This window comes from Zalophus californianus, chromosome 9 (assembly GCF_009762305.2).
Source record: "Zalophus californianus isolate mZalCal1 chromosome 9, mZalCal1.pri.v2, whole genome shotgun sequence".
In the NCBI taxonomy this organism is placed as follows: domain Eukaryota; kingdom Metazoa; phylum Chordata; class Mammalia; order Carnivora; family Otariidae; genus Zalophus; species Zalophus californianus.
The window spans coordinates 85,951,085-85,965,652 of NC_045603.1; the positions used below are offsets into that span (position 1 = coordinate 85,951,085).

General features: G+C 36.0%; 1 protein-coding gene across 8 annotated transcripts in view; it reads right to left on the reverse strand.

Moving 5' to 3' along the window:
- The window catches only part of SLCO1C1 (solute carrier organic anion transporter family member 1C1), a 62,289-nt gene that overhangs the window by 41,099 nt on the left and 6,622 nt on the right, over positions 1–14,568 (reverse strand). For all 8 annotated transcript variants that reach the window (XM_027592730.2, XM_027592729.2, XM_027592726.2 and 5 more), the window contains 2 exons: positions 13,823–13,964; positions 5,614–5,746 (listed from right to left, as the gene is read on the reverse strand). In XM_027592730.2, coding sequence (XP_027448531.1) covers positions 5,614–5,746; positions 13,823–13,964 — 275 coding nt within the window. The remainder of the gene's footprint in view (positions 1–5,613; positions 5,747–13,822; positions 13,965–14,568) is intronic.

A 14,568-nucleotide genomic window follows, 5' to 3' on the forward strand; every position in this document is an offset into this window, starting at 1 on the left:
ATCTTATCTTTACTTTTGGTCTCCTTTGCACTAAAAGAGTCCCTAATATTTCTTGAAGGGCTGCTTTAATGGTAATGAACTCATTTAGTTCTTATTTATCTGGTAAACTCTTTATCTCTCCTTTTATTCTGAATGTTGGTCTTGCTGGATAGAGTACTCTTGGCTGCAGATTTTTCCCATTCAGCACTTTGAATATATCATGACACTTTCTTCTGACTTGCCAAGTTTCTGTTGAGAAATCTGCAACTAGCCTTATGGGTCTTCCCTTATAAGTTAAGGACTTATTTTGTCTTTCTGCCTTTTTGTTTCTTTATCACTATATTTTGCAAATTTAATTACAATAAATCTTGGTGTTGGCCTGCTTTTGTTGATTTTGATGGGAGTTCTCTTTAACTCCTGGATCTGGAAGTCTGTTTCCTTCCCCAGATTAGGGAAGTTTTCAGCTATTATTTCCTCAAATAAATTTTCTGTTGTGTTTTATCTGAGCTTTCTTCTGAGACTCTCCTTGCCTGTGGCGGACATTGTTTGGTCCCTGGCCTGAATGTGGTGAGTTTTAACTAGGTGTGCTCTGGTCTGCTTATGAAATGAGACTTGACACCGCTTCCACCAGAACCAAGGTCCTGCAGAACTCTCTGGTTGGGAGATGTGGTGTGGGCAGGGGCTTGTGCTGGTCTTCTGGGGTAGGGGCCCAGAAGGGACTGGGACTGGCAAGTTTGACTGAGAAGAGCAGTCCTGCCAGAGTGGGGCTTGGTATAAGCAAGTTAGGCAGCCAGCGTCTGCACTGTGCTGCTTCCTGAGGGAGCTCTGTGTTTATGCTAAGGGGTGGTAGGGGTGGGGAATGCCCAGCCAGCTCCTTTGTTTCAGGGAGGTATCTCTGTGAGTTCTGTCTCTCAGGGACATGCTCCAAGAAGAGCAAATAATGTCCCTGTTGTGTGCCCTAGGTGTTCTTCAGATCACTATTTCCATGCTGTATGCCCCTGGATTGTTTGCCTGACTTCTCTTCAGAAGCAGCACATTACCTTCTGGGCTTTATCCCAGTGAAACTTCCTGACCTTTAAAACTCCAAGCTTTATGCCCCAATGGTTCCAAGAACTCATGAAGTTCAGCCCCTCTCATTTTCCAAGCCAGTGGCTATGGGGGAAACATTCTCCTTGTGTATTCCCCCATGTGCTTTCTTTCTCTTGTCCTTCTCTGCGACCACATCTCCCTTCTTCCCTCCTCAGCACCTGCAATCTGATCTGATCTTCCCTAAACCAGGTCACTATACTTCCTACTTTCTTCAGTGTGACTCTTCTCTCCCTTTAGTTGTGGAGTTTGTTCTGTCAGTCTTCGGGTCAATTTCTGGAGTATTTAGGATGATTTGATAGTTATCTAGCGTTCATTGTTCATGGGATGAGGTAAGCCTAGGGTCTTCCTACTTTGCCTCTGTTTTCCTCTCCTTTAATATGTGGGGGTTTTGATCCATTTATCTGGATGGCATTGTTTTCCTCTACAGTTTATTGATCTGGCTCTAAGTTATTTCTAATTCTACCTTTCCTCTGAATGTAAGGTTACAGTAACAGCTGGATAGAAGAGTCATGCTGAATGGTAGCACTGTGTTAATTCTGAGTTCCCCAGCCACACCCCCTCTCAAATTATCCTTCATGAGCCAAATTCTCTGTTCCACTGCATCCTCAGGGAAGCAGTACCTAATAAAAGGACATCACAACCTCATCTTGATTCTCCTTTTGTTCAGGTACCACGTGACTAAAGACTAGTAATCAGAGTAATATTTTTAAATATTAACAACCTACTCAGCCATGTAAGGAAGAGATATATTGAATTATTAAAATATTCAGACTGTTGCATAACCTACACCTCAATGGTTCCATGAACCCCAAAGAAAAAGAACATTTTTGTAGTATGTTAGTATTTAAGGGAAGAAGTTTATAGTTTTTGTTACATTTATCAAATAGTTCTCTGACCAAAATAGGTTAAGAGCTACTTACGGAGGATAACTGTTTTTCAATTCTTAGCTTTACAGAAGAATATTTGGCATTAAAATCACGATAAACATAATATAGACTGTTACAGTGCCTCAAGGCTCTTAAAATGAGTATCAGTGGGCGCCTGGGTGGCTCAGTTGGTTAAGCGACTGCCTTCGGCTCAGGTCATGATCCTGGAGTTCCGGGATCGAGTTCCACATTGGGCTCCCTGCTTGGCAGAGAGTCTGCTTCTCCTTCTCACCCTCCTCCCTCTCGTGCTCTCTCTCATTCTCTCTCTCTCAAATAAATAAATAAAATCTTTAAAAAAATGAGTATCAGTAATGATTATGTAGTACTTTGAAATTTTTTAATTATTTGAGCTTTCTCAATTCATTCTATTAAAATGCAACTGTTATGCATAAGCATAACAATTATTTAGATTTTGAATAAGTGGAATTTTATGCAAGTATCTCCTTTGTCACTAATCACTATATATGACACTCTAGAAAAATCAACCTCTTCAAATTTCAATCTTCTTACTGGTAAATGGGGGTATCCATGTAATCTGTGCCTATTTAGGCTCTGTTGGATAAAGAGACAGAAAAGTAATTGAACAGGGGACCAGTGGTTTAAATGCTTTTAAATCAGGGATTTTAGTTCTGACCTGGATTCAAACTCGGACACAGTCTTGACTCTGATACAATAGTCTCCTAAATAGTCTCCCTACTTCTAAGTTTCCTCCACCAGACTTATTTTTTCAAGCAGCAGTCTGCATGACCCTTAAAAAAATGTAAGTGAGGTCATGTCATTCTGCTCAAAGCTCTCCACTGGCTTCCCATCTCATTCCAAAAAGAAGCTGAAGTCATTGCCATTGTTTGCAACCTTAGAGCTCAAGGTGAGGTCTGCAGACCAGCAGCACCAGCTGAAACCAAACTCTATGGAAGAGCTACTAAATCAGAATCTACATTCTACCAAGAGCCTCAGGTGATACAAATGCCCATCAAAGTTTGAGAAACAACCCTGATGGCTTCTCCTTTTTCCCTTCTCATCCCACTTCAGCCACAGAAGCCTGGCCTCCTTGCAGTTCATCCACATGCCAGACTCCCTCTTGCAGCAGGAAATTTACATTCGTCATTCAGTCAGCACAAAAACCTCTCTTCCCCAGTTATCTGCAAGGCTCTCCCCTTCATCTCCTTCAGTCTTTCCCAAGTGTTGTCATCTTGGTGAGCCATCCCCTGCCAACCCTACCTTAAACTGCAATCCTCCCTCCCCACAACATACTCTTCATGTGTCTTGAGAAAGTTATTTTTCTCTATGGCACTTAACATTATCTGGCATATTATATCATTATTTATTTGTTTATTTGTCTCCTCCCCATAAGATCCACGAGAGCAGAGATTTTTGTCTCCACTCTATCCCCATTACGTAGAACAATGACCAATATGTATTTGTTAAATTCATGAGTCAGACGAGATAACACATATAAAGCTAAACACAGTTGGGGGTAGGACTTCAATAATTGATATCCATGATAAATATTATGTTTTGTTGGACAGTAAAGGTATTTCTTCTAGGCAGACAGAGTATAGTAGTCTTTCAGAAATCAAAAAGACATTTTGGACAAGTCCCCAGTTCATGCTATGAAAAGTTGAAAAGAAGTTATTACAGTAATCCTCAGTAGACAGTAAATTTCATAGGTAAAGAACGGTGCATATATATTTTTGTTCATTTCATTTTTTTCCCACAGAAGTAGCCCTATTACATGGCACAGTTCCAGGAAAATGGCAGACACTAAATAATGAATAAACAAATACAATTTAAACATATATAAAGGTAGTATATAAGAATCTGTCTTTGACTCTTCGGCATCCTTTGATAGCCCTAACCTGGCTGCCTGTCTGGTCTTCTGATTTTCTTGTACTAGTATTTTATATTTGTCATTAACTTGAAGTAACAAAATTATTAATCTGAACGCAACACCTTTAAGACAAACCATGGCTGGTCTCTGGTTAAAACTAGGTGGTTTAATTATCTAAGGAGGATTGATAGCAAAACTTAACAATAATGACATAGCTACTAGTTATATCAGGAAACTGTGTAAGCATTTTAGCTGTGTCATTTAATATATGCAATGCTATTATAAGCTAGGTATTATTTTTAATATCTATAATACCTATTTTTGGGATGCATCAACTGAGGCCTAGAAAGGTTAAATAACATGCCCAAGGTCATGCAGAAAAGCTATTGATCCACTGCAGAATGAGTTATGTCAAGAGTCAAGGATTTATTTATCCTCTGCAACTACTTTCAGATTCTAATTCTTTTAGTAATGGAATTCTTTTTACCTCACTGAGCAAACTTGCATGAGGGCTCAGTGACTAGAACAGATATTAGTGGCACGGCTCTTGATCAAGCAGGGATTAGGCAGAGTGAAGACCCATTTCCTCAGTCCTCAGCCTTCTCCTTTGCCTCCTCCTTATCCATTGGCTCTGTACAGCACCTTTGCAGAACCTCAGTGATCTAAGGAAAATTTTGCCCTGTGGAAAGGAGGTGGGATAGGCATCCAAAGAGGGATAAGTATCCAAAGAGCAGGCAGAAGGTCTAAAATCTCTCTCCAAGTAAAAATAAAGGGGCCAGGGAAACCATCCAAATAGGTAGAAAAGATCCCACACAGAGGATTCTGTGTATTACCTTTATAGATTGACAACGGAGGTAAAAATCTGTCTATATAAGTAAGTTGGGATTCCAAAAAAAAGTTTGGACTATATCATACTGAAGTCTCTCCAGCTCTAAAATGTCATGATGTAATGATCTGGAGTGGACAGTAAGCAAAGTATGATTTGACATATAATTTTTACAATTTTCTTGCTTCAAAACCTCTAGGTAGTCACTTCTCTCAGTTGGCAACAGGTAACCATGGACAAGGAAGGCAACATGAATATGCATGAAGAAGTCAGAATACCTGTTTGAGGATTCCAGTTCTATAATAACCTTGAGAAAGTCACCAGACTCTGAAATAAAAAGATAAACAATGCTCTTCTACCTCACAGGTAAAGGTAAAATGATATAATAATGGTGAAAACCTTCGGAACTACTGAAGTTGTATGCAAATACTAACAAAAGTATTAGCAGAAGTACCAAAAGTAGACTTTAGGATTAAAGAATACACACACCCTACTTCTATTGACAAAAATTCTATGAGATGGTATTTGGACACTGACTATCTATTTAAATTGATAATATATCCTTAAGTCAATAATCTGCCAGTCAAGTTATCCAGCACATTGTCAGTAGCATTCATTCGTTACCCATTTGACATCCATTTGATATTTACCACAATATGTTAATTTCTTACTTATTTTACCACCACAGATAAATTATTTGAATGAAGACATCTAGTGAACATTTCCCTTTAATTTTTGCTGACATCGACAGTAGTCTATCAAAACAATTTTTATAGATTACTGAATTATAAGTAAAAGTGTAAGTATTCTGAAATTTTACCCAAAGAAGATATAGCAAAAATGAGATATAATTATTACACTTTAAGCTATGTGTCATTTTCTTAAATTTAAATAATTAATTGCAATTATGAAAAGGGAGGAATACAGTTGGTGAAAGCAAGAAAAGATAATTGCTTTAGACTTACTGCTGCATGAAGAACTGAGGCATTGCAATGAGCAATGTTCCAACTCCCATGATTAGGCACCCTGTTCCAATTATTTTTGGCCTGTGAAGTTTGGCTCCAAAGTAGCTTACAAACGTTATAACTAAGAGATTCCCTTGGGGTGAAGAATAAAATGTTCATCAGTTAGATAACTTAGAAAAAGTCATCAGCATAACTAAATTAACGAATGTCTATAGCAGGTCTGGCAATGTTTTGTTGTAACTACACTGTCTCCCCACCATCTTTCCCATCCTTTGTCTTTCTTTGCTTTAATCTAAGATGACTGTTGAAATTGTCTGCATACTCATTACTTCGATTATCTTATCCATTTATCAAAATACTTTAATTATGAACACTACCACCTCAATTTCATCCACCCTAATCATTTGTCCTTTTAAAGTGTTTTATAAGTAAATCAAATTGTAGAAGCATTCCTTTATTGCTCTCTTAAGTTTTCCTTAGTGATTTTGAAGTGAACTTTATTACTATTTCTTCATTCATTAATATTTTCTATTAAAGTTTTTACCAGTTTCCCATTTGCTCTTGAAACATACATTACAATATTCTTGTTTTAGCAGATATTCCTCATAGAAAAAGTAAACCAAATACAACTATACCTCACTTTATTAAATCAAATTATGAAATTCATATTAATACTGAAATACTTTACAATTTGTTACATGCTTTTTACAAAAAGACTCAAAACAGAGGTAAAAATTACATCACATAAGCAAACTTCAGGAATATACCAGTTATATAATCTCAATGTTTACTTATAATCCAAATTTATGAAATACAAAATTTCCATAAAATGTACCCATCTTTTTAAAAAATTGAAGAAATTTTTTTGAAGGTGGAAATTACATTTTTATAAAAAGTCTCTAGAGAAGCATATGATAAAATTACTTTTAGTTGATGATGGTGATGAGTGACTAAATATGCTTTAGGGAAAAATATCCTCGTATTTTGCTGTATACAAAAATACTGGAAGGAGGTGGTGAGGAAAACAGAAACCTTTAAAAATGCAAAATCTTGGAAGCTCCCAACAGTTTCTCATCCCATGGATCTAGGGGTAGGCCAAGAAATCTGCATTTTTAAGCTTAAATGTGCTGATGGAGATGGTTCCAGGAACATGCTTGGTTAAACATTGTTTAGGATCCTAGATTTCAAAGGGCTTTTAAAGTTTCAGCTCTTTGCATTTGGAATAGTTTTTAAAAACTGCAGTGCTAGGTAGAGTAAGAACTTAGCAACTCCCCAGCAACTGACTGTGATGGCTGATGGGTAGTGCTGCTTTGAAGCTATCTTCAATGTTTCCAATTTTCTAGCAAGAGTATGTTTGCTTACATCTGTAAGCAATCATCTAATTTACTACTGTTTGTTCACATTGCCAGCTTTAGTCAAGTGCAAAGAGAGCAGCAATTTTTATAGCCTTGAGGACAATAATGACAGTGAGAAAATTAGCTTGCACAGTGGCTCTAGGTTATGGTTCCAGAAAGAATTAAGTTTCTTTTAATTTTCACAAGGAAAAAAAAAACCTTGAATATGAGATTTCTCATCTGATATTTAAGCATTTAGAAGAAATTTTGTATCATATTACATTGATAATTATGTCTATACTTTTGTTAATGTGTCACAATTAATAAAATAAAGTACAGTGAAAGCTGACCTTCAGTTTATAGATAATGTATCCTGCAACCAACATCACCTACCCTCCCCAACTCCCACACCACCAACACCTCACAATAAAAGACTGATGTTTCAGGCTGTTTCTGTGTTACATTAGTGGGTATGCCAAAGACCACATAATACCACTTCAGTGTCTATGATATCTATAAAGTTTTTTCTTTTTTTACTTAGTAACCCTTCTGAGTTCTCAGAAGATACACATAGAAAATTAATGGTGATAATCTTTAAAAAATTAAGTTGGATATCAAAAATCACTTCTATTATCATAAATGAACGGATAACAAAGAGGAGGTGTATACACACGCGTGTGCACGCACACACACACCCCCACAGGAATATTATGCAGCCATAAAAAGGGATGAGATCATGCCATTTGGGACAACATGGGTAAACCTATAAGTGAAATAAGTTAGACTGAGAAAGACAAATACCATATGATTCCACTTATAAGTTGAATCTTAAAAAAACAAATGAATAAAAAAAAGCAGAATCAGAACTTTAAATACAGAGAACTGAAGGTTGCCAGAGGGTAGGAATGGTTGGGCAAGGTGGATGAAGGAGGGAGGGAGGGAGATACAGGCTACCAAATTATGGAATGAATAAATCATGGGAATAAAAGGCACAGCATAAGGAATACAGTTAATGATAGTGATGTGACGGAATAGATGGTAACTATACTTGTGGTGAACATAGCATAAATTATAAACTTGTCAAATCACTAAGTTGTACACCTGAAACTAATGTAACATTTTGTGTCAACTATACTCAAATTAAAAAAAATTAACATAAATTCAGCAAGGTTGCTGCATACAGATAACATTGGATATTAATACTGTTCCAATATTCCAGCAATTACTAAATAGGAATGGTAACAAAAAAAACCCCTATTACTGTAAAAGCAATGATTAGAGGGAAATTCATTGCATTGAATACATATATTAGGAAAGAAGAAAAATCTAAAATCAGTTATCTAAGTTTCTACGCAGGAAACTAGAAAAAGAAGAGCCAATTAAATCTAAAGTACGTAGAAGAAAAGACATAATAAAATTAGAGCAGAAATAACTGAAATTGAAAACAGAAACTCAGAAGAGAAAATCTCCAATTACCACCACCACCACCACCAAATCACCAAAACCAAAGGTGATTCTTTGAAAAGATCCATGAAATCAATAAGCCTCTACTCATCCTCATCAAGAAAGAAAGAAAAAAAAAAAAGAGAGAGAAGATACTAATTACTAATACCAGAAATGAAAGGGGAGACATCACTATAAATTTTATGGACATTAAGAGGATAATAAAGGAGTACTATGAACATCTCTATACTTACAAATCTGATAACCTAAATAAAATGGACCAACTACTTAAAAGACACAATCTGCCAAATCTCTCTAAGAATTAATAGACAATATGAACAGGCCTGTATCTATTATAGAAGTTGAGCCAATAATCAATAGCCTTCTAAAACAGAAAGCACCAGACCCAGAAAGATTCACTGGTGAATTTGACCCAGCAGTTAATGAAGAAATTATACTAATTCTCTATAATCTTTTTTGAAAAATAGAAGCAGAGGGGAAATTTCCTAAATCATTTCTATGAGGCCAGCATTACCATAATACCAAAACCAGACAAAAAAAAAAATCCCTATAAGTCAATATCTCTCATGAACACAGGTATAAAAATCCTCAACAAAATATTAGCAAGTCATATTCAACAATATATAGAATTAGACACCATGACCAAGTGGGATTTATCCCAGGTATACAAGACCAGTTAAACATTAGAAATTTAGTTAATATAATCCAGCACATCAACAGGCTAAAGAAGAAAAATCACATGCTCATATCAATAGATGTAGAAAAAGCATTTGACCAAAATCCAACAACCATTCATGATAAAAACTCAGTAAATGCAGAAGAGAGACAAATTTCCTCAACTTGATAAAGAACTTCTACAAAAACATACAGTTAACATCATACTTAATGATGATAAACTCAAAGCTTCCTACTAAGATCAGGTACAAAGTAAGAATGTACCTTCTCACCATTACTTTTCATTATTGTACTGGGAGTTCTACTAAATATAATAGGACAAGAAAAACAAGTAAAAGTACACAGGCTGGGAAGGAAAAAATAAAACTGTCTTTGCTCCCAGAAGATATGATCATCTGTATAGAAACTCCAAAAGAACTGACAAAGGAACTCCTGAAACTAATAAATGATTATAGTAAGGTTGCAAGATGCAAGGTTAATATACAAAAGTAAACTGCTTTTCTACATACCAGCAATGAACAAATGGAATTGAAAAAGCATTTACTTTATCACTCCCCAAAATGAAAACTTAGGTGTAAATCTAATAAAATATGTACAAGATCTACATGAGAGAAACTACAAAACTCTGATGAAAGAAATCAAAGAAAAACTAGATAAATGGAGATACGTTCATGTTCATGAATAGGAAGACAGTATATGCCAGTTCTATCCAACTTGTTCTATAGATTCAATGCAGTCTCAGCCAAAATCGTGGAAATTATGTTGTGGATATTGACAAAATGATTTCTAAGCTGACAAACTGGAGAGGCAAAAGACCCAGAATAACCAACACAATACTGAAGAAAAACAAAGTTAAAGGATCGACATTACCGAACTTCAAGACATACTATAAAGCCACATTAATCAAGACAGTGTAACAATGGTGAAAGAATAGACAAATAGATCAATGGAATAGAATTTATAGCCCAGAAACAGGCCTACGTAAATATAGTTAACTGATCTTCGACAAAGGAGCAAATGTAATAAGATAGAGCAAACATAATCTTTTCAACATGTGGTGCTGGAACAACTGGACATCGTCATGCAAAAAAAAAAAATGAAGTTAGACACAGACCTTATACTCTTCACAAAAATAAAGGCAAAAGAGATCACAGACCTAAATTTAAAATGCAAAACTATAACACTTCTAGAAGATAACTTAGGAGAAAACCTAGATGACCTTAGGTTTGGTGATGACTTTTTAGATGCAATACCAAAAGCAAAATCTGTGACCAAAAAAAATGGATAAGCTGGACTTCATTAAAATTAAAAATTTCTTTTCTGTGACAGATACTGTCAAAAGAATGAAAAGAAAGCCACAGACTGAGAGAAAATATTTGCAAAAGTCGTATCAGATAAAGGACGGTTATTGGAAATATACAAAGTACACTTAAAACTCAACAATAAGAACACAAACAATGAGATTTAAATATAGGCCAAATAACTTAACAGGTCACCAAAAAAGATATACAGATGGCAGACAAGCATATGAAAAGATGTTCAACATCATATGACATGAGGGAACCACAAATTGAAATGACAATGAGACACCACTACATACTTATTAGAATGGCCAAAATCCAAAGTACTAAATGCTGGTGAGGGCATGGAGCAAAAAGAAGCTCATTCATTGCTAGTGGGAATGCAAAATGGTACATACACTTTGGGAAACAATTTGGCAGTTTCTTACAAAACTAAACATATTTTCCCATACGATCCAGCAGTTATCCTCCTTGGTATTCACACAAATGAGCTGAAAATGAAAATATGTCCACACAAAAACCTGAACAGGGATTTTATAGCAGCTTTATTCATAATTGCCAACACTTTGAAACAATCAAGATGTACTTCAGTGGATGAATGGATAAGTAAATGAAGGCCTATCCAGAAAATGGATTATTATCTGGCACTAAAAAGAAATGAGCTATCCAGCTATGAAATGGAGGAACCCCAAATGCATATTACTAAGTGAAAGAAGCCAATCTGAAAAGGTGACATACTGTATGATTCCAACTATACGACATTCTGAAAAAGGCAAAACTATGGAGACATTAAAAACATCAGTGGATGCCAGGGTAGGAGAAAGGTTGGATGAATAGGTAGAGCAGAGATTTTTAGGGCAGTGAAAGTAGTTTGCGTGATACTGTAGTAGTGGATACGTACCATTATATATTTGTTCAATCTCATAGAATATACAACACAAAGAGTGAACCTTAGTATTAACTATGGACGCTAAATGACAATAATGTTATTGTAGGTCCATCAGCTGTAACAAGCGTCCCACTCTGGTGGGGGATGTTGATAATGAGAGAGGCTTTGCATTTGTGGGAGTAGAGTGTATATGAAAAATCTCTGTAACTTTCACTAAATTTTTCTGTGAACACAAAATTACTCTAAAAAAACAAAGTTTTTTTTTGTCATTAATATTTTTATCATTGTTATGTTAATCACCATACAGTACATCATTAGTTTTTGATGTAGTGTTCCACGAGTCATTGTTTGTGCATAACACCCAGTGCTCCACGCAGAACGTGCCCTCTTTAATACCCATCACCAGGCTAACCCATCCCCCCACCCCCCTCCCCTCTAGAACCCTCAGTTTGTTTCTCAGAGTCCATAGTCTCTCATGGTTTGTCTCTCCCTCCGATTTCCCCCCTTCATTCTTCCCTTCCTGCTATCTTCTTTTTTTTAACATATGATGTATTTTTTTAAAAAACAAAGTTTTTATAAAATCTATATGAAGTTGATTAAATACTAAAATGTGAAAAGCAAAACTTTTCAATATGTATAAGAATATATGGGAAAGTATTTGAAAGAGAATATTTGGAAATATTAGGAGGTCATGATATAGAAAACATTTTTTTAAATTTTCTTAGCAGCTCTGTTGTTGTTGGAGAAAGACTTTGTTATGAAAAAATACTTGGGAAAAAATGGAGTGTCCAGTATGTGGACATGAGATAATGATGTCAGAGAATAAATGAAATTGTTCTACAAAAAAGAAGAAATGAGAGCTAGAGACAAAGGTGGGAGTGGGTCCAGAATCCTGGAAGGAAGGAGGCAAAAGGAGTAGTTTAAGATTATGGTCAGGAAACCCACTTTTATTTATTGAATTAGATACATTCTATTGTATCTAATTCAATAAATAACTTCCATCCTTGGAATGGTCTGGAAGAATGAATTTATTCTCAAGATCCTTTGTCACTTCCTGTGAAATATTAGTACTGTCTATTGAATATAGACTCTCTCAAGTTGCATCAGGATGTGGGGACCCAAGAGAAATTTGGACCATATTGTAAGTCTCTAAAATGTTTTTATACCACAATCTAGAGTGAGTCATAATTAAAGTATCACTCGATATATAATTTTCTATCTGCTCATTTCTTCTTCTTTCTGTGTGATTTAATCTTTGAATCTGTAACAGCTGCCTCTCATACTGGCTTCTTCCTGTGAATCAGTGTGTCACTCTTACCTTGATTCAGTTTAGGGCTATAGATAGGACAGGCATCAAGGAATACATCAATTATCAAGGCCTATCTAGGGAATTTACACAAGGGAGTAATATGATCAGATGCTTTAGACACTTGCTACACAAAATATGGCCCATTTACTTAACAGCATCACATCAGAGGAGAGCCTGTAAAAAGGCAGTCTTACTCCCCTTCCTAAAAGAATGAGCACCTGCATTTTTTCAAGATTGCCCAGTTGTTTGTATGCACATTAACATTTGATTAGCACTGAGCTAAGTAATCCCATTTTAGTAGGATGATGATAGATGGATTTGGGAAGAAAACCCTAAACGTAAAAGGATACCTATTCATTCTTTTTGTGATATTCAGGGTAAGAACTGAAATATACAGTATGTATTAAAAAAGTCATTGTTGCAGAGTTGAAAAATATTTCTTCACTTTTCTGAAAGTTTAAGTGAGCTGAACCTGGAGCCATTAGAGATTTTATTATGTATAGTAAAGCATATATTTGAGTCCCAACAGGTAGTAAGGACCCCAGAGGCTACCATTTCGTTTACTTCGGTGAAGAAGTAAAGCCTTGTAGTTTATCAATTCAGGAAGTTGTACCTGGGATTACACTCCTTAAAGTACTTCCAAAACAGTAACTAAAATCACTTGGTCTTTTCAAGTGCTAAGAAGAAGTCTATAGTCAACTGCTCCCCAAAGACGTGTGAAAGTAGAATTTTTCTTGGCTGCCTTGCTCTACTGTTCTCTACTGTTAATAGGATTCCTTTCTCTTCTGTGTTGACCTCTGGGCAGAAACCCCTTTTATGGTTTCACTTCTTAAATTATTACAATAAATATTTCCAGAGCCCATCTGAATTCTTCCAAATTTTGAATCACAGGGCTGTCTGGATATAGGACTCTTCTTGTAACAACACTTCCCAAATACTTCTAACTTAAAATCCTAATAGCACCTCACCCTCTCCTCCAAGAAAGTCTCTCACTCTGATTGGAAACTCTAGAGTGTGTGAATCATATAGTGCTGAACACCTGGGGCAGGAAATTTATTGTTGGTTGCTTGGGGAGAACAAATTGCCTCTACTGTAACATAAAGTCCTAGCAAATTCTGTCTCAACAAGAATTTACAGATAGAGTCTAATCCTAACAGACAAGAGAATGCAGCAAGGATGTCATTTAGTCATGTCTAGAAGACATGTAAAAGTAAAACCAGGCATCAGCAATACCTACCAATTTCAAAACTACCATCAATAACTCCCACAAGTGAAGAAGGGATATCAAACCTTCTCTCTATCTGAGTGATGGTGCTCTTCAGATAGCCTTCTGCCAATGCTTTGGCAAAGTAGACGAAAGACAAGGCACCCAAAAATACCTGGAAAATAGGACAAGTCACACTTAATCTGACTCCAGCTTGACACACAAGTGGAAACTTAACTAAATAAATAGAAAAAATGCAAACCAAGAACAAGTAACAAGCTTTCTCTCAAGCATGGGTACAGGCTTACTTCAGCCTCAAGCTCAGGTAGATTGCTAAAAATACAAATTCTGAAACAGATTTCATTCAGAATGTATGTTGAATTCTGTTCTTTCCCTTCTTTTCCCCTCCCCCAAAGGACATTTGAAGGAGTCTTGGCTTTGAAAGGATGATCCACTGTATGGTGAAGCAAAGAGTGGAAGGAGCCATTCACAGGTAAGAAAATAAAACAAGAACCATAATTCAAACACTTACTAATATTATCATAAGTCTTGTACTCATGACTGTGGGTTTCACAGTGGTGATGCATGCACCAGCACGAGACACAATAGGCCAAAAAGGTGTAACTACTATCCTCGCGTTTAAGTTCATATTCAAGTTAAATTCATACATTTGAGTATGAATGTTTTTTTAATAGTTGGCTTATGTTTCCTTTGCTAGACCTGAGTCCTTGATGGAGTATCCAAAGAGGAGGTTAGCATTTATACGAAAAAGCACATAT